This window comes from Humulus lupulus, chromosome 8, assembly GCF_963169125.1.
Source record: "Humulus lupulus chromosome 8, drHumLupu1.1, whole genome shotgun sequence".
Taxonomy (NCBI): Eukaryota; Viridiplantae; Streptophyta; class Magnoliopsida; order Rosales; family Cannabaceae; genus Humulus; species Humulus lupulus.
In genome coordinates, this window is record NC_084800.1 from 2,311,884 (window position 1) to 2,331,111 (window position 19,228).

The 19,228-nt window shown below is 33.2% G+C and overlaps 2 protein-coding genes across 3 annotated transcripts; one reads left to right on the plus strand and one right to left on the minus strand.

Moving 5' to 3' along the window:
- Positions 1-3,113: 3,113 nt before the first annotated feature.
- On the plus strand, positions 3,114-5,089 carry LOC133794129 (L-type lectin-domain containing receptor kinase IX.1-like). The gene has a single exon (XM_062231327.1). It carries the CDS (start codon positions 3,138-3,140, stop codon positions 5,004-5,006), a length of 1,869 nt encoding a protein of 622 aa, XP_062087311.1. The 5' UTR covers positions 3,114-3,137; the 3' UTR covers positions 5,007-5,089.
- A 348-nt stretch (positions 5,090-5,437) lies between these two features.
- Positions 5,438-11,529, minus strand: LOC133794128 (uncharacterized). 2 transcript variants are annotated; one of them, XM_062231326.1, is made up of 8 exons: positions 11,155-11,529; positions 10,403-11,033; positions 9,549-9,788; positions 8,795-8,884; positions 7,568-7,717; positions 7,334-7,458; positions 6,200-6,329; positions 5,438-5,803 (listed from the first exon to the last, which is right to left on the minus strand). In XM_062231326.1, the coding sequence occupies exons 2-8, from the start codon at positions 10,961-10,963 to the stop codon at positions 5,678-5,680; spliced, it is 1,422 nt and encodes a 473-aa protein (XP_062087310.1). In that variant the 5' UTR covers positions 10,964-11,033; positions 11,155-11,529; the 3' UTR covers positions 5,438-5,677. The 2 variants fall into 2 exon arrangements, with proteins under 2 accessions (XP_062087310.1, XP_062087309.1); XM_062231325.1 differs by having other exon boundaries at positions 10,403-11,018; positions 11,155-11,528.
- Between the last annotated feature and the right edge of the window lie 7,699 nt (positions 11,530-19,228).

Below are 19,228 nucleotides of genomic sequence, written 5' to 3' on the forward strand. Positions count from 1 at the left end.
AGTTGTGAGGTGATTACTCGCACCACTATCAGCGAACCAGGCGTCATGGTCAAGAGTTTCAGGGGAGGTTACAAATGCTGATGGAGTCCTTTGAGGAAGTGACTGAGATTGACGAGGATCAATTCCTATGAATGATTCATCAAACTGATTGTAGCACACAGCTGCACTGTGACCATATTTCCCGCAAACCTGGCATGTGGGGCGTGATCCTAAATGTCGCCCCCCTCAACCACAAGACCGACTACTAGAACCCCTCATCCCCCCACGAGGCTGAGAAGCACAATCCCCAGACGGAGACTGAGGTGGACGCTCAGAGGGAGGAAATGAGGAGGGATTGTGGGCGAAATGAGCAGTAGGAGAGTGCGGGTCTTTGAGAAGTTTGGACGAGGGGGGAAGAGAGCATTGAGGCGCTTAAGACGGCTATCAAACTGAAGAAGAGTGTCCTGAAGTTCAAGCCAGGAAAGAGACAGGCGAGCTTCCAACTGAACAACAATGGAGAGGTACTCTAGACCCAAACCATAAAGGACATTAGTGACTAAATGAGATTCAGGGTAAGGGCTACCTGCAATCGCAAGAACATCAGCCCAAGTGCGCATCTGACGGAGGTACTCCGACATCGGGAAAGAGCCTTTGCGAGTCGTTTGTAGCTGGGTGCGGGTATCGTCCACCTTGGACTTGGAATAGGCTCCATAAGGGGTCTCGAAAGCACTCCATAAACATGCAGAAGTGGTACACCCCATAACGTCAGATGCAATGTGCTCAGTCATAGAGCCATATAGGCAATCCATAAGAAGTTGGTCATTCACAAGCCAAGTCTCATAGTCGGGGTTGGGAAGGAGTTCGGAAGCCGAGAGGTCAGCAGGTGAGGCGACACTGGCCGGAAGAAACTCCATAGGACGTGGTGTGGAACCGTCTAGGTAGCCAAAGAGACGATGCCCACGTATAATCGTTGACACCATGGTTTTCCAGAGGGTGTAGTTTGTGCGATCCAATTTGAGGACGAAAGGCTGACTCAAAGTGTTGCCAAACAATGAGAGGGAAGCAGCGCCACTGCTACGAGGAGCCGAAGTGAGCATCAAAGCCAAGAGAGCTGAGAGAGAGCGAGACGAGCCAAGAGTGTCGAAAGGAACGTCGGAAAAGGAGATAGACCCGGAGGAGGACATGATGGCGGCTGCCGAAAAGCTCTGATACCAAGAAAGATTTTATACGGTTCAGTGAATGAATTTCTCAGCTCAAAGAAAGGCTGAGGTATTTTGAATTTATAATCAACTCAGAGAGTATACACAATATTCTTGGCCAAATAGATTGTTTACTCGTAGAGAATTATTCTAACAAATTTGCTAACAACCTACACAGAAATCTATACAATTCTGATATACAATTATTCTTCCATGATTGTGCTAGGACCACTGATTGATGACTCGATGCTTTGTTCTGTATCCTGACTTGGACATTGCCGCAGATGTGGCTGCTGATGTTGTGCTTTGACAAGTAGCAAGCTAAATAAAGAAATAAAAATGACAAATTAAGTGTGAAATATGTATTTATCAACTTAAGGAGTCTTGCATCAACTTAAGGAGCCTTGCATCAGATAATCAAGTTCGAGTGGTACTTTATAATTAGTTATTGACATTTTGTAATAGTTATTATATTCAAATCGTCATTTTTATTTGAGATGTTGAAAAATGAAATCAAGAAAGAAACTATTCTCCTGAGATTTATTAATGTGGAAGAGACTAGTTAATAATATGGGATGATTTTCAAAATAAAATATTGATTCCATAGTTTTTGATGTGACTAGGTAATGAAAGAGTAAATTTATTGGACATGACTTTATATATTAAGGAATTTTAAATGAAAATCAATTTATTTTATAATTAAAATTTGGAGGCAGAATGAGAAATTAGTTTATGACAATATTAAAAGGATTTGAGGAGAAAACAACAAGAATACATTGCATATGTTTACCTACCGACTTTCTTCGTTATTTAAATTAACAATAACTTTCATATATATTAATATTGTCATTTTTCACCGACTCTTTTGATTCAATGAATCTAAATTAATTTATTTGCACCTTATTTCTACCTTGTAAAAATAAATTGATCTGATATTGAATCAATGACAAAACGAACAAACACTTTCAAGATGTGCCATGCCAACACAATATTATTCCAACCAACTCAAATATATGTTGGCATTGACATGTATTTTGAATAGGATTTAGTTCATACACATTATTCCGACTAACTGTGATCGGCAACAAGGCAGAGACTATTTTGGGTCTTTTTATTTTTATTTTTAATTATGCCTTAATTTTGACCCTTGGATTGATCTAAGTATCTAAAACTCGTGTAAAATATATGTAAAAAAAGAAAGTGTCCATCGGATGGAAGTGGTCCATAAATATAATAAGAATAAAAATGAAAAAAAATATATTGAAATAAAAATTAATATAAATAAAAAAATTATTATATTAAATTTTTTTTAATCTTGAAATAATTTATCTCAATTTTAAATAGACCAAAATATCAAAATATTAAAAAAAATCATTACATTATAATTTCATTCTAATATTCTAAAATGAGAAAAAAAAATTATTCATTTATATACCACAAGAACAAATGGGCCCTCAGCTGGTATATACTAGATTCAGCTGTGAAATGTGGATCGAATGGTAGTCAACGCCGGCAGCCGGCTCTGTTAACAGGCTTATATATATATATATATATCAGCATTGGTATTCTTTCAGTAAATAATAATGAAACTGACGACGAACACGATGATAGTTAAGCGTTAATATTCATTCGCAACTTTTGGATCTATTTCAAGTACATCTTTTTATTATTATACACTATTTGAATGAATACCAATAATAAAATTAAAAAAAATTAACATGGGCTGAATTCAACGTAACTCACAACAATAACCCACTTGACATAAATTCGAAAGAAAGAAAAAAGGTTAACCATGAGGAAGAAGACTGAGATCAGCCCTTTTTCCGTTAGTTTTCAGCAATAATGATTATTTCATATAAACCATTTTATCTTCTAATCACGTTTACCACTCTCTTCACGTTCATACGAATCATAAGAGGCAATGGAGCTTCATTCAACTTCATCACTTTTCAGCCGAACATGCCCGACATTCGATTCGAAGAGGACGCCTACGCGGCCGACGGTGATCTACAGCTCACGAGGAATCGAGTTGATGGTCCTCTAGGCGATAGTTACGGTCGAGTCTCTTACGACAAGCCCGTGCAGCTTTGGGATTCCAACACAAAACTCCTCACAGATTTCACTACCCATTTCACGTTTGTCATCGACGGTCTCAACCAAAGACTGTCCGGAGATGGGTTATCGTTCTTTATTGCACCGTTCGAGTCACAAATTCCTTACAACTCAAGTGGCGGATACCTCGCACTATTCACCCCAGAATCTTCGAAGAATTCGAGTACCACTAATCCTATTGTTGCAGTCGAGTTCGACACTTATTTAAATCCTTGGGATTATTCAAGCTACGATCATATGGGAATCGATATCAATTCCATTTCTTCAGTAACAGATGTCACGTTACAAACCAGCTTGAGAGATGGCTCTAGAGTGGCAAATGCTTGGGTGAGTTATAACTCCACTTCTCACAATTTGAGTGTCTTTCTGACTTATACGGATAATGATGCCTATAGTCTTTCGTACATAGTAGATTTGAGGAATGTTTTGCCGGAGAAGGTAAGAGTTGGTTTTTCTGCAGCCACTGGTGATCTGATTCAACTACATAAAGTTCATTCATGGTCATTTAACTCAACCTTGGAGAGTGTTATTGGTGGTGCTAAAAATATCACCCTCAATGGAAAAGGAAAAGGCAAAGAAAGACTATCGATTGGTTTAGGTGTGGGGTTTGGTATTCTATGTTGTGGAGTAGTAGTACTTGGTTTGGTATGGTTCGTGTTATGGAGAAAGAGAGTTGGCAGAGAAATGGAATCAGAGGAGGAAGATTATGATGTCTCCATGGATGGCGAGTTCGAAAGAGGGGCTGGCCCCAAGAGGTTTACTTACATCGAACTAAGTGAAGCAACAAACCGTTTTTCCGAGGAAGGGAAGCTTGGAGAGGGAGGCTTTGGATGTGTCTACAAGGGCCGCTTAAGCAAGTCCAACATCGAAGTTGCGGTTAAAAAGGTGTCTAAAGGATCAACGCAGGGGAAGAAAGAGTATATTTCTGAGGTGAAAATTATAAGTCGTTTAAGGCATAGGAATTTGGTTCAACTTATTGGTTGGTGTCACAAACGGGATAAGTTTCTTCTTGTCTATGAATATTTGCCCAACGGAAGCCTTGACAGACACCTATTTGGTGGGAAGCTCAATCTGCCGTGGGAAGTAAGGCATAAAATAGCTCTTGGTTTGGCCTCATCCCTTTTGTATCTTCATGAAGAATGGGAACAGTGCGTGGTGCATAGAGATATCAAGTCAAGTAATGTCATGTTGGATTCAAACTTCAATGCCAAGCTAGGTGACTTTGGGCTAGCAAGGCTAGTCGACCATGAAAGGGGCTCAGACACAACTGTGTTAGCTGGAACAAGAGGGTACATGGCCCCGGAGTGTCTCACCACTGGCAAGTCTAGTAAAGAATCGGACATCTACAGCTTCGGCGTGGTGGCCCTTGAAATCAGCTGTGGGAGAAAACCAGTTGTAGTTAATGAAGAACCAAGCAAGGTGATGCTGGTTCAGTGGGTGTGGGAACTCTATGGAAAAGGCCAGATTTTTGAAGCTGTTGACAAGAAACTAAGTATGGAATGCGAGAACAAAGAGATCAAATGCTTGATGGTAGTAGGTTTATGGTGCTGTCATCCTGATCCCACGTGTCGGCCATCTATAAAGCAAGTGATCAACACTCTTAATTTTGAAGTTCCCTTGCCTAGTCTCCCTCCGAAGATGCCAGTGCTAATGTATTATGTGCCTCCATACAACATAACTACTCTTCATCAACTTCAAAACTTTGAAAATCATTAATTCTTTTCCATAATGTGCCAAGGTATGTGTGTTTTTGCTCTGTTCAGTGAATAGTGTTTTCCAACGGTCTTGTATCTTTTATCTAATTTATCTGTCATTTTGTCTGTTCCTCTATTAAAATTCTAACATCAATAATTGTAATATTTAACTTGCTAGTTTTTCTCTGCATATACCAGTGTCCCGTAACAACAATTGTAATGACTTGCATGAACAGAAGACTATAGTCATTTGGTATTATATTATTGTATGTAAAATTAGTCATATTCGTCACTTTATTATTTAAATTTGCCCTTCGAAATCATTTAACTGAATATTTGCTTTATTTCTATTCTCTAATATTCAAAATCTGAATTTACATTTTATTTTCTTATGATTGCATAGCCAACTAAAAAGGATGATATCATAATAGGAATGATAGAAAATAAATCAAATAATAAGATAACATAGTAGACTATTCTAGATATATATACATTAATATAAGAGAGTTGTAACAATAAAATGAACTCCCGACATAGGAAAAAGGGGAGATCGGTATATCAGCTTTCAACAATCTTATTTACATGTGGAGATGTTACATTAAAAAGTTTTTTTTTTTTTTTGACATATGTTGCATTAAAAAGATTTGACACTAAATTATATACACTTCTATTGGAGAGTACAAGAGTAAATAATCAAAGCTCAATACCACTATTTATCTGAACAGAAAAGGAAGGTCGACCAACATTGGTAAGAGGAGCATCCACTCTCACCACTAACCCTGAGTTGCCAACATTTCCATTCCACTTGGACCTGCCAATCTGAATAACCAGCATAACAACAAACTAAAATAAATAATTATGGAGATAAATTGTTTATTTAAAAAATATATACTATATTAATAGAATTGATCTGTAGAGTAAGATATTATTGGCCAAGAACAAGCATCAATTTGAACGTATATAACTAAATATATAAGAGCAGAATAAAAACAACACATAAATATCTTCAGCTTCTATGCATCAAAGCCAGTTTTGATTAAAAATTCTCTAAGTTACTAGTCAAATATCAGATTTCAAATTTAATAATTAGATATGATTATAACAAAGGAAAATAAAGATGGAATCAATGTTTTGGTTGTGGTGATGGGAGAAAACTGGAAGCTTATGCTATGGAAACTTTAATACCATGTTGCTAAGTTGGAAAAAATAACTTACCGACACAGATGCGTATGCTGAAGGATGTGTCGCTAGTGCATAACCACATATAAGATTTAGGTGTTCTTTGACTGAATGAATGAGTTCTGCCCTCACTCCAGGATTGCTTCCCCCCAATGTTGGACATAAACTGATTGTTACAAACCATAGAACCGGAAAAATATAAACACCAAGTGTAATAAAATTCAACAAGTAAATAGTAACAGAATCTTAAAAGAAAAAAATGCCAAAAAAAACAAAAAGATGACTTCCCAATTTTTGACGAAACTTTTATGGTCCTTGGCAAACATACAACCCCAAACCACATGACTTATCTTATGAAATTACCATAGGAACATGAATTTCGATGGACTAAATACTATTCAAAATGGTTAAAATTCCATGAAAAAATCCATTTGAAAAAACAATATTCAGGTTGACAGCAATAACTGGGTAAAAAGAATACTTAATAGGGAAAAAATGTCTATTGTTTTAAAATATTATCTAGACTAAACTAGCGTAGAGCTTAATAGAAAGCACACTACTGACTACCATAGTAAAACCAAATAAATGAAGCTTCACACCAACTACTCAAGTGACTGTTTATGAGGATGTAATACTGCATAATGTTAGCAATTGTACATCATAGTTCAGACAGTTAAAAAACCAGCTTCTGTCCTGAAAAAAAAAATACCAAATCACCCAGCTCGATGGTTACTTGTCATGTTGGTTTTCTAGCACCATACATACGGCAGGCCCAGTTCTCATGTTGGTTTTCTAACACAATACCATATGGCAGGCCTAGTTGTAATCATACGGTATTGACATAGGGACCATTTAGCTGAGTTCCCATACAGGCAAGACTTAGTAGGGTAGCATATGACATAAGGGCAAAAGAGCCAAGTTCTAATACTATGGTAAGATTTGTTTTACGTCAAGGAGCAAAAAAAATCACAAGATAGGAAATCAGCTATCTAAATCTGGCACGTAACATCTCAAAATAAAACCCATTCTGCATCAGAACCTAGCCCAAGCCACAATTTGTGTACCATCAAAGAGTCTAAGAAGTAGCTTTGACTTGGAGCCCAGCCATGTTTCTTTTCATAATCTACATGTTTCAAATCTCAAAATAAGTATAATAAAGAAGAAACTAACCTGACTTGAACCGTAGGCCTCACCATGAGACCAGATCTCTGCCAAGCCAAAGCTTGTGCAAGACCTAATGTAAAAGACTTGTCTGGCCATTGTATCGTTGGAGTGATGCGTGTTCCCCATTTATTCTAATACAACATTTAACCAGAAATTCTTAGTTCTAATGAGTAAAAAAACAAATTAAACCAACATTAAGGAAAAATAAAAATCTTAAAAGTACGTAATCAGTTTGCAAACCTTGCAAGAGAAACTAAATCTCATCTCTCCTGGATATTGACCTTGAGCTTGAAGAAGACCTCCACAAACTGGTAAGAAAGCACTTGTACTTAACCCCTCACCAGAAACATAAGTCAATTGCCCATTTGGAAATTGCAAATCAACGAAAGACTGCATAGAGAGAAATATACAGATACATAAGAAGGAGGAGAAGAAGAAGAAAAGTGGTCATAAAAATAAACAAAATAGCCTAGCGAAGGGAGGGATAAGTATTACAGATATTACATCTCAGTGCAAGTCCACTGTTACAGAGACCAATTCTAAAATATAATCACTTCATACTTTCGTCTTCTTTTTTTTTTTTTGGTATGACTTCATACTTTCAAATATCAAGCTGGTACATGGTAAATAACAATATTGGGAACCTTAGCAGATGTAGAAGTCACTCAAACCTCTATAGGTGAATGAGTGTACAGAACAACAACAAGTTCTTCCAATTATGTTAATAACCAACAAGTCCATAACATTAGATTATATCACAAATTAATGCAATTTTGGGGATATGGCTGCTTGTGTAATGTGCTTTGATATAATTTAAGGATTGATCTTCAATGTTCCAATTAGAATTCCATAATGGCCATTGCTAATCGAGACAGGGAGAATAGCTGAAAAAATTCCCTCCCGACCCCATCTAAGCTGTTGACTTAATCTTACCAGCATTACAGGTAGATTTACAAAAGGTTTAAAACAAAGACACCATTATTATAACGATGATAAAAGGAATATGGAGGAGAGGAGCAGGAAGGTTTTTTCTGGTTGTAAATAATAATATTAGGGTCATGGCCTCACAAGATTCAGGTGCGGCAGATCAAAATTAGAAAAGAAAAGGCTAGGTATATGGGATATCGGGATAAAAACAAATAACATAAATTAAACATATAAATACAACCTCTGGGTTGGATCAATATGAGATGCTACAAAGAGATTACAAAACTGAACGATAAAGAGCAGCATGATGAACCAACAATATCATAAAACTTCTCATATTATTCAATCAAGTTCTCACTTTTTACATCATAGATCATAAACACGAAAGCTTCAAATGATAAAACAAATAAACCATATCAATATCTAGTATCAGTTGTTAAAAAGAAAACATTACATATGGGAGCAAACACACACCGGATGATGCTTGAAAGTTCTTCCAAAATTAAAGAGCTCTATTTAAGAGCATAGTAGCCAACTTACACAAGATAAGGGATTGAGACAGAGCATTGACATTAAGAGCCACCTTCTGTGTTTTGACCACACAGCTGGACAAAGAGAGTGCAAGCCATTCTGAGAATAACAGAAGCAATCATCACAGAGTGAACTGAAAATTGATGAAAAAAAATATAGATGTTTTTATATGATGGAAAAGTGGCTACAAATTAACATACTGTAACCAAGAAAAATGATTATCAAAATGCAGAAACTGGGAACTGAATCTGTATCATTATAAGCTTCTTTTCTTATGGTCCTCTTCGCAAATATAAATCAAACAACATGAAACAAAACATCTTTAGTACAGTAGTGCTAATAAAAATAACAAAAGTACACCATAAATTTATCAGGTCACTGCAGAAAAGTGAGCATGCAATAATTGCAACTTGTTTATAGATAGATTGTTGGCAAATTCCCTAAAATAACTAAGTTATATGCAGAGGGCCTATAAAGCATACAGATAACAACTGCTTCCTTTTATATTTATCAATGCACAGGCAAATCTTAGTAGATATATGCAGAGGGCAAATAGAGAAAATACAAAGGCAAAAGTTAGTAGATATATGCAGGGGGCAAGTAGAGAAGATAAAGCACTTGAAAAGAGAATAGCTCTACTTCTAACATATTCTGCAATTTTAAGCAAAGCCTCAGTGGAATTCTATGTAAAAACCATCCAGGGCTAGGACTTATTATTTGGTAGGAATTTTCAGGTCCATGAAGTGGATGACATTGAACGTACCTTCCTATCATAACCATACCAAAGCAAGTGCTGTTTTGACAAATGAACAGGTAAGAGAAGAGTTGCATCACGAACAAAAAGTACTGGACCAAGCTGAACAAGGAAGAGAGATGAATTGTCATTCCTAGAGGTGGAACTGTTGTGGGATGCTTCAACTCTCCATAAGTCTCCTCTTGCAACCAAAGAACTATCCACATCACGTGTTCTACTATCATATGTTGATGTGAAATTGACAATTCCCTGCATATAATTTGACGAACTTTTATAGCAAACGAACTGTGTACATCATGGCTTCTATTAAAATTTCGTTGATGAAAATGCTAAAATCCAATGAAAAAGAGCCAATTAAAATATGAGAGGTAAGCCAGTGGATAACACCATCACCCTCGCCAAGTAAATTGCTAACAATGAACAAAGTAGTTTCTAATTCTCAATAAATATTTGAATTACATGAAATAAATTACTAAGAAACATCCGTTGAAACTATAAGTTTCCTTCTTTTCTTTTCTTTTTTTCGCTTCAATAATGCTTATATACTTTTGGAATTAAGTCTTATTATCAAAGAATGGAAAAATATGACAAAATGACTAATTATCATCTGTAAGAGTATATATGAAAAACATGAGAAATCAATTGTTCTGTAAGCTTCAGTTGTGCTATTCTGAGAGAGAGACGAAAAAATAGGAACAAATGGTTTTCTAGCATCAATTAAAAAAAAACTTATGCAAGAAAGACATTTATCCTCTACACAAAACTAAATATTTTGCACCTTCACGTCCAAGTGATTCGGCAGTCACTACTTTTCCAAGCCATACATGATTTAGATTACATCTTACCGATGATTACAAATGTACCTGAGGTCTAGCAAGATGACCAGCCGTCCTCATATTAAAGCCAGCAACCTCTTCATCCACTACTCCATCCACACCATTGTCATTCTCAACAAAGCCGAAATCTCTTAACCTATCAGTCAGCGGTCCCAATTCTTCCTGAACAATCATACCGACATCAGCTCTCTGCCTATTCTTATCTAAATCCATTCGGATTGTAGCCATTGAATTATCCTCTTGCCAAAATGGTACAGGCAACATCCTGAAGAACTGTTGAACCATCCCATTCAAGCCCGCCCCGAAATCCGCCCCAGCTTGCCCAATCCTATTGCCAATATCAAGAATTGCAGAAACCCCACTGATTCCCGAGTTATCAACCACCAATCCAAAGTCCCTTTTGCCAAAACTCTGAGGTGGGAATTCAAGATCGAAAAGCTTTGAATTTTGAGAGTTGGGCCACGGAAAAGGGGGTGGATTTATGTGGGACTGGATCAAACCGGTGAAACCCTGTGCCAGCCGGTCCGCCAGGTCCTGACCATGTCGCTGCACCTCCTCCCAAGCTTCGAACGACCTTTCTACCGACATACTTGTCAAAATAATTCAGCCCAGATCTTCCTTTATCCTAATAAATTCATACCTCCTGTACCAGCATGAGCTTAAACATGTATTAGCGGATTTAGGCGTATACCTTATACTAAATAACAAAAATAATCGAAAATTAATAGCTCCCAAAACCAAAAACAAAACAAAAAACAATCAGTGAAAATAGATCTTACAAGCTACTCGGAACAGAAAACGAGCATAGAAGTTCTGGTTTTGACCTTCTGGGAACAGACAAAGCAATAAAATAATCGAAGGTAAGCTCACGAAAATTGAGTTCTAAGCTGGGAATTGAAGGTTCAGACTTCGAGAGTAAGAAATTTCGAAAACCTTCCCAAAACAAAAATAAATTATTGGGAGTTTTAGTTTGTTTCCCCAAATAGATAAAATCAGCAACAGGTAAAGACGGGATTTTTAAGATAGAGAGAGAGAGAGAGAGAGAGAGAAATTACAAGTGTGAAATTAGGGTTTGGAATTGGGAATGAAGAAGAGAGAGAAGCAGACGATTGGGAGAGAGAAAGGGCAAGCGGATTGAGGCCACGTAAGCAGGACAAAGGCAGAGAATGATGTATGTGTGGCTCAGACCATTAAGATATTATTTGAATAGCGAAGAGGAAGTATTAAAGTCACGGCTTGAGGACAGAAACTGTCACTGACCAATAATACTCTTATGATAATTCATATAAAATAAAATAAAAATGCTGAATATGAATTAATTTTCTACTGATAAATAAACTGTGTACGGCACGTTTAAAACGACTGCAAATGTATTTATTTATTACTTTAAATACTCTAAAATAATTTTACGATGAAAATATGAATATTATCTACTGGATTCTGTCGAATTTTTATATTGTTATTATAACAAGTCTCCTCTGACTTAATTTGATTATATTAATAAGCAATTAAGTTGTAAATTATTATTAAAAATAATTGTAAAGATCTTTGATAGAGGAGCTAATAATAATATTATAAAGCATATCTAATATTTTGTGTTATGTACCTTGCTCAAATACTTTCTTATTTTGTATATGATCCTGTATTTTTCTACCCAATTAAAATAAGATAATTTTTCCTTAAAAAAGACAATATAATTGAAATATCACATTTAATAATTATATAAAATGTAGGGAATTCTGCCGTAGGGTAATCTTTTTTACCCGACCAATACATCACAATACAGTTTTTACACACATAGATAAGTTATTACCTAATTTTTTTACATGATTGTAGTTACAGCAATCCTCGTGTACGTTTTTTAAAAATTCTAGATAATTTAGGAACAAAGTTCGTAATATTCTGAACCACTACACATGCAAAATAAAAAATTCATTCTTGTTTTCAGCTTACTAAATTTTTCATAATTTCTCAAAAATATATATGAGGGTTGTCATAAGTATAACGAACACGTCATGCCCTACTTTACATATGCTCCATTTATTAACTATATGAAATATCATTTTAATTGATTTGTCTTATTTTTATTAGTTAAGGGCATATCAAAATGGAAACAAAAAAATTTAATCTACACTACAAGAAAAAAGAGTTTTTACTTCAGTTTTTTATGTTGAATTCACTTCGGTTTTTATCCTGAATTCACTTCGGTTTTCGCTTAAATTCGCAACTGCAGTAGTTCGGAGCGAATTGAAGTAGAAAGTAGAGATTCTACTTCGGTTTTTACATAATAACCAAAGTATAAAGTTGTGTACACTTCCTTGCTGGGCACTTTCTACTTCAGTTATTATGTAAAAACTGAAGTAGAATCTCCACTTTCTACTTCAATTTTTACATAATAACCGAAGTAGAAAGTCTCCTCCCTATTTTTTTTTGAATAATTATTTTAAAATGGCTCAATTCTTAATTTTTTTTTTTTTGCACTAATTTTTTTTAAATGATCTAATTATATGAATTTATAGTTATATATATTGTTGCAATTGGAATTAGTTATGAATTTAGTTTGAATAAAAATATGCTAACTTTCATTAATTATAAATGTCATACCCAAGCATAAACACAAAGTACTTAAGTAAGTGTTATCCCCAAAAATTGGAGTTCGATGACGTGGCAATAGAAATGACAAATGGCAAGGAATGGTGGGGTGATCTGGCTTGGGAGTGACCCGGTAGACCAGTGAAGAATTTTGACTGGCCAGTCAAGTGTCATGTCTGCTCAGGCATGACCTTGGCCGAACAGTCACGTGCTTGACTGCCCAGACATGACCTTGTCCGACCAGTCATGACCAGGTCTGACCAATCATGACCATGTCCGACCAGCCAAGTGCATGTCTGCCCAGTCAAGTGCATGTCTGCCCAACCAAGTGCATGTCTGCCCAGTCAAGTGCATGTCTGCCCAGTCAAGTGCATGTCTGCCCAGCCAAGTGCATGTCTGCCCAGTCAGGTGCGTGTCTGCCCAGTGAAGGTGTGGTCGACCAGCTTGGATGAGATATGGATCGACTAGATAGAGCACAGCTACGCACAAGATCCCAGAAACAGCTTCAACAATAATCGGTCTTGGCTTGCGCGGGAATCTCTCATTTATCCCACGAATATAGTGCACTGTTATATTTTGAATATTATTGTAAATTAAATATAATGAGAATAACAAAATATCCCGATTATGGGGGATATGATCTGTACGATCCTAAGCCTATAAATACAAGGCTTATGGCATCATAAAGGGGACTTTTGAACTTTTGATTCGAATTCTTATTTTCTAGAGAGAGAGAGTACTTGTATTTAAGAGAATTCTTGTATTCTTGTAATCTGCACTGAAGAAACTCAGTTGACTCAGGTTTATCTGATCTTGAGTGCAGATCTATAATCACAACTCTAAGTGGATTAGGCTATTACCAACACATTGGGGCTGAACCACTATAAAAATCGTCTGTGTCGTTTATTTCTCTTGAAGGTTTTTATAGTTTTTGACATCTACACGTCGTTGGCCAAAAACGCAGTCAACAGTAAGATAGTTAGTCTTGACATTAATACATTTACATAAAACTAAACTTAGAACTAAACGAACTCAAACAAAATAGGCTTCCTAATAAATGTATGTCATCAATCGACCTAACCATTCGTGTTAGATTGGTAAGAGGTCTGCAAACTCACAATATTCCTTATTCTCATCAAACTATAAAATTAATAACAACATTGATTATTTTATAGGTTATCGATACTAAAATTAAACTTACTTTTTCTTTTAGGTTTCCATTGCATTTGATGCTGGTACAAGATCTCTAATGTACTTCAAAATATAAAAACCACATTCATGACTTTGTGGTTGTTTTGGACATGCAACATTGAATATCTTTGTAGGATTGTCGAGTAATTAATTGGAAAAAGTCTTATAATATGCACTATATAAAAAGAAAAATTACAAAAGCAATACATAGATGAATTACCTATAAAATCAATACAAACAAACACAATAATCAAGCATAGATGAATCCATCATTATTAGGTTCTAGTCTTATAATTTTTTTAAAAAATTTGGCAGAGTATCATCTGTTTCTATAACATGCCGCAATTTCATAATTACCTATAAAAGCAACACAAATAAACACAATAATCAATGAAAAATGAATTCATCCTTATATCACCACAGTACTCAAATTTCCTAGAACCTACTTTACTAATTTTCAAACATAATTTTCACTAAATCCAATATGCATGATTTAATTAACCTTATCTTTATACATAAATCTTGTAGTAATATAAATAAAATTAAAAAATTATTAACCTTCAATATTACTCTTCAATTCACCCGAAATGAACAACAAAGTCACCACTCAATTGACGACCCTACTAAAACATTACTTACATAATTAATTATCAAACCACTAAATAAAAAAAAAACAAATCAAACTACGTTATAAAAACTAATGAACAACACTTTGATCATCTTCAAGCTATTTATTTTTTTAAATATTTAAAAAGTAAATTCACTTTGTCACAATTTCTAATGGTTACTACCCATGGATAGTTACTTTGATATTAACCATTGGATTAAGATCAATGGTTTATATTTATAGTTTTTAATTAAAATTTCTAAAAATAAATTGTGATTTTTTTAAATTTTTATAAGAGTGACATGATGACATGTCGATCATATAATTATTAAATTAAAGAATTAAAAAAATCATATCTAAACATTATAAAGGAAATTTGTATTATAAATAAGCATTATATATTAATAAAAAAATAACTCAAGAATGTTATAACTGCTACATTCTAGTTTTCAAAAAGAAAAAATGATTATTTATTTTTTGGGTTTTCAAAAAGATTGACTTTGAATGTCGCCGGCGTTTCTAGGATTCTCGGCTCCGATCTCGCTCTATAGACAGATATGAAAGTCACTGCCACCACCATAGGACACCTTAGGGTCAAGACTTCAAAGCCCAGTGTCGCGCACCTCCCATATTTTTCATTGTGCGGTAATGCTCTCATATACTTTTGTCATATTTTAATCTTCACTATCATCCTTATTTTCATTTTATCTTTTTTTCTAGGTTATTTTCTTATGATATGTCGAAGATATTGAATATTGATAATGAAATTTCTTTGAGTGTACGATTTTAATCTTCACTATCATCCTCATTTTTATTGGATTTGGTGCATTATTTCAATTTAGTGATGTAGAGATAGCATCGTTAGCAAGAAATGGCTTGATGGAGGGAGCATATCTATGTATCATTCTGTGAGATTTGGGAGGTGTCTGAATTACCAGTGCAAGCATTTTGACTATGCAAATTGCAAAAGAAAATTAAGAGCTTAGAAGATTTTTTTTTGAAGAAATTGAAAGAAACTGAAGAAGAAGAAGGAAAGCTCTATACTACAATTATGTATTTTGTTTTAGTAAACTTTTGTAAATAGAATTACATATTTTTTATTTGTTATGTGTACTGCGTAGATGTTTTGTATACATAAACTAATATTGTAATGTTAAATTGTTATTAGAAAGTATTTATAAAATTTTATTATATCAAATGTCTACAAATATACATTAAAAAGGAATTTATTTTGTGAAATATCATTTAGTAACATTTTTATAGAATATCACTAAAAAAAAATTTAATATAAAAAACAAGTATGTAATTCATTATTATTAAAAATTTCGTAATATTTGAAAATGATATTTAATTATTTTTAGTTACATTTTTTCAAATACCACTAAAAAGAATATAGTTTTGCAACCGTTACAGTTTTGCAACATATTTTAGTTTCTATATACAATTAATAATTTTAACATTAGTGTGTGTATATTTATTATTTCAAAATTTTAATTAATGAAAATTATAATTCTATTAGTTTATTCAATACCCTTTTAATGAAAAAATATTATTTTAATTGTTTCCAAATATAACAATGGTGATTGATATATTTAATAGCTTGTAATATACATTTAAAAAAAATTATTCATTAACATATCGTAAATAAATATAGTATTTGTTAAAACATCTTTTTGTTATTTTATGTTTTTATTAAAAAATTCAATATATTTTTAATAATAGGTTTTTTCTATAATAAAACATTAAATACTAAAATTTATATAAATGTTTATTTGAAATAAACTATCACCTAATAAACTTTAATGCACAATATATGTCATTTTTATTTGTCTCGTAATAAAATTCATTGGTAGATTAAAAGTTACATTTTCTATTTAATAAGATTACTAATTACAAAATTTGGCTATGATTAGCATTTAAATTTCAAATATTCAATCACCCATTTGTGTATTTATATTCAAAATTCAAAATGAGAAAAATATATTTATTAAAATAATAAATAAATTTCAAAGTTATTAATATTATATGAAAATAATGTAAAAAAAAAGCAACAATAACTTTTTTACTTTTTTCAAAACATTTTTATATTGTTAGAAATCTATATATATATTTTAATTGTATTTTAATAAAAAAAAATCATATTCGGAATATAAAGAGAAAAAACTATATTAAGTATCTTATTGAAATATTAACTTTTTGAATTCTCATAAACCAAATATATGTTTTATTAGGCACAGAACAAAAACTCAAATTAGCATAGAAGAATATTAAGTACACAATAATCATCTATGCTATGGTGATGAAAGGAGTAAGCTCCATGGGTCCATCCCCATTTGATATCCACTTCAGATTTTTGTTCATAATTCTTTATAGATATTATCAGACATTTTCTCATAGATTGGAGTGGAGAGAAGAGGTCGTCTTCAATGAATTTCCAAAAAAAAGAAACTAGTTATTCAAGATTTATTAGCCTGAATATTAAGCACAAGAGCCAAAGTAGATAATAAACTCTATCAGCTTGAGGACTGATTGCTATGTTGTTTTGCCATCTCACTAAGAGAATATCGGCAGTTCTCAATGTCTATCTGAGGCCACAGATTCAGCAGAAAAGAGGTACTTGACTCGAGAAAGAACTGAATCATGAGTAGGGTCGTATGGATGATCCTTGGATGAGATCTCAAGTATGGCTGGGATAGGTGTATTGTAGTTGTCCACTAAGAACCTTATCATGTTTGTGACCTGTTTTAAAAAGTAAAAAATTAATCTTTCAGAGTCATGAATGTTTTTAATGGATAATAGTCTCTCAAATTTATATAAACATGATATCATGGTCTCAATATTAGTATTACATTTGATCACACATCAGAGAGATTAAAAAAGCAATATGGACTTACATATTGGCTAATTAAAATTATGTCAATTTCTATATAAAGATTAATTATGATAAAAAAATAATAACTAAATTAATCAAAATGACCTGTTGGTGACTTGCTATACCAAGTTACCATATTGTCACATCACCATAATTATTAGTACTCATCTGTGGGTAGTAACCATTGAGAAGTATTACATACATAATACATATATATATATATTTATAGTCAAACAAGTTTTTATCATACTATATAAAATAATAAAATAAACAAATAATTAGAAAAATTCACAAAATATTACTAAATCTAATTATAAAATTCAGAATAATATAAAAGAATCAAACAAAGTTTATAAGATCAAACCTATTCATTGATGATTGAAATAACTTCTATCAACTCAAACACCTATACACATTCAACACAAAATATGAGAATAAAAAAAATTGAAAAAAACATAGAAAAATAAAATATTATCATCACAACAATGATTTAGTAATCCATACCTGTTTTGAAGCTTAAAAACATATTACAATGACAAAAATCTGGTCAAAATCCGGCAAGAAACACCAATAATCCATAAGAAATAATATCTATGACGAAATGTATTTTTTTCATCTAAAAAACCAAAATAGAAGAATTTCTAGGCTATATTTCAGTTTATAATGAAGGAAAGTTATAAGAAATGATGAAAATAAAAAAAAATAAAAAAAAAGGTTTGAAAACCAAACCCTCGTCAATCGTATGACCAAAAATGACGTTTTTGGCTTTTGGCTCAAAGAGGGAGATGGGGGAAATGTCGTCAAAGTGAAGTACTTCGGTTTATATATAAAAACTGAAGTGAAAAGTGGACTTTCTACTTCGGTGTTTATATATAAACTAAAGTAAAATGGTCTCAAAATAACTAAGGGCACGGTTTGGTACGTACACTTTTCTACTTTGGTTCTTTCATAAAAACCGAAGTGGAAACCCCCCCTTCGGTGTACCAACCAAAAACGACCATCATCTTATTGCTCTATTTACTTCGTTTTTTATGAAAGTGAAGTAGTAGCCTATTTTTTTTAAGTGTCATTCCCACAAGCAAAGTAAAAGTCCATTTAGAAGCTTTTACTTTGGTTTTTAATTATTGTTTGTATAAAAAACGAAGTAGAAACCTATATTTCTAGTAGTGCTATATGTAATTATACTAGAATGAAACTCTAATTTATTTTGTGTGTCCAAAACATATAAGAAAGTAATAATTTCATACAATTACTTCTAAGGTGAAATATTTGTTGATCTAATTGTTAGAAAACTAATATATTAATGAGATAGGAGAAATTTTGTGCATAAACTAGGAGAGAATACTTATGCAATAAGCAAAAAAATAAATGAGACAGAGATTATAGTGATTCGACCACTAACAACTTATATCAATTTCGTCAGTTGTATTGATTATGTACTATTTAGTTGGGGATGCAAGAAGTATTGATTACAAAGTTGAGGCCAACCCATTAATATATAAAATGTGTAGATAATGGAAATTCTTAATTTTTAAATTTATATGATAATAATACAAATTTAATAAAAATAATTATTTTTATAAATAAAATT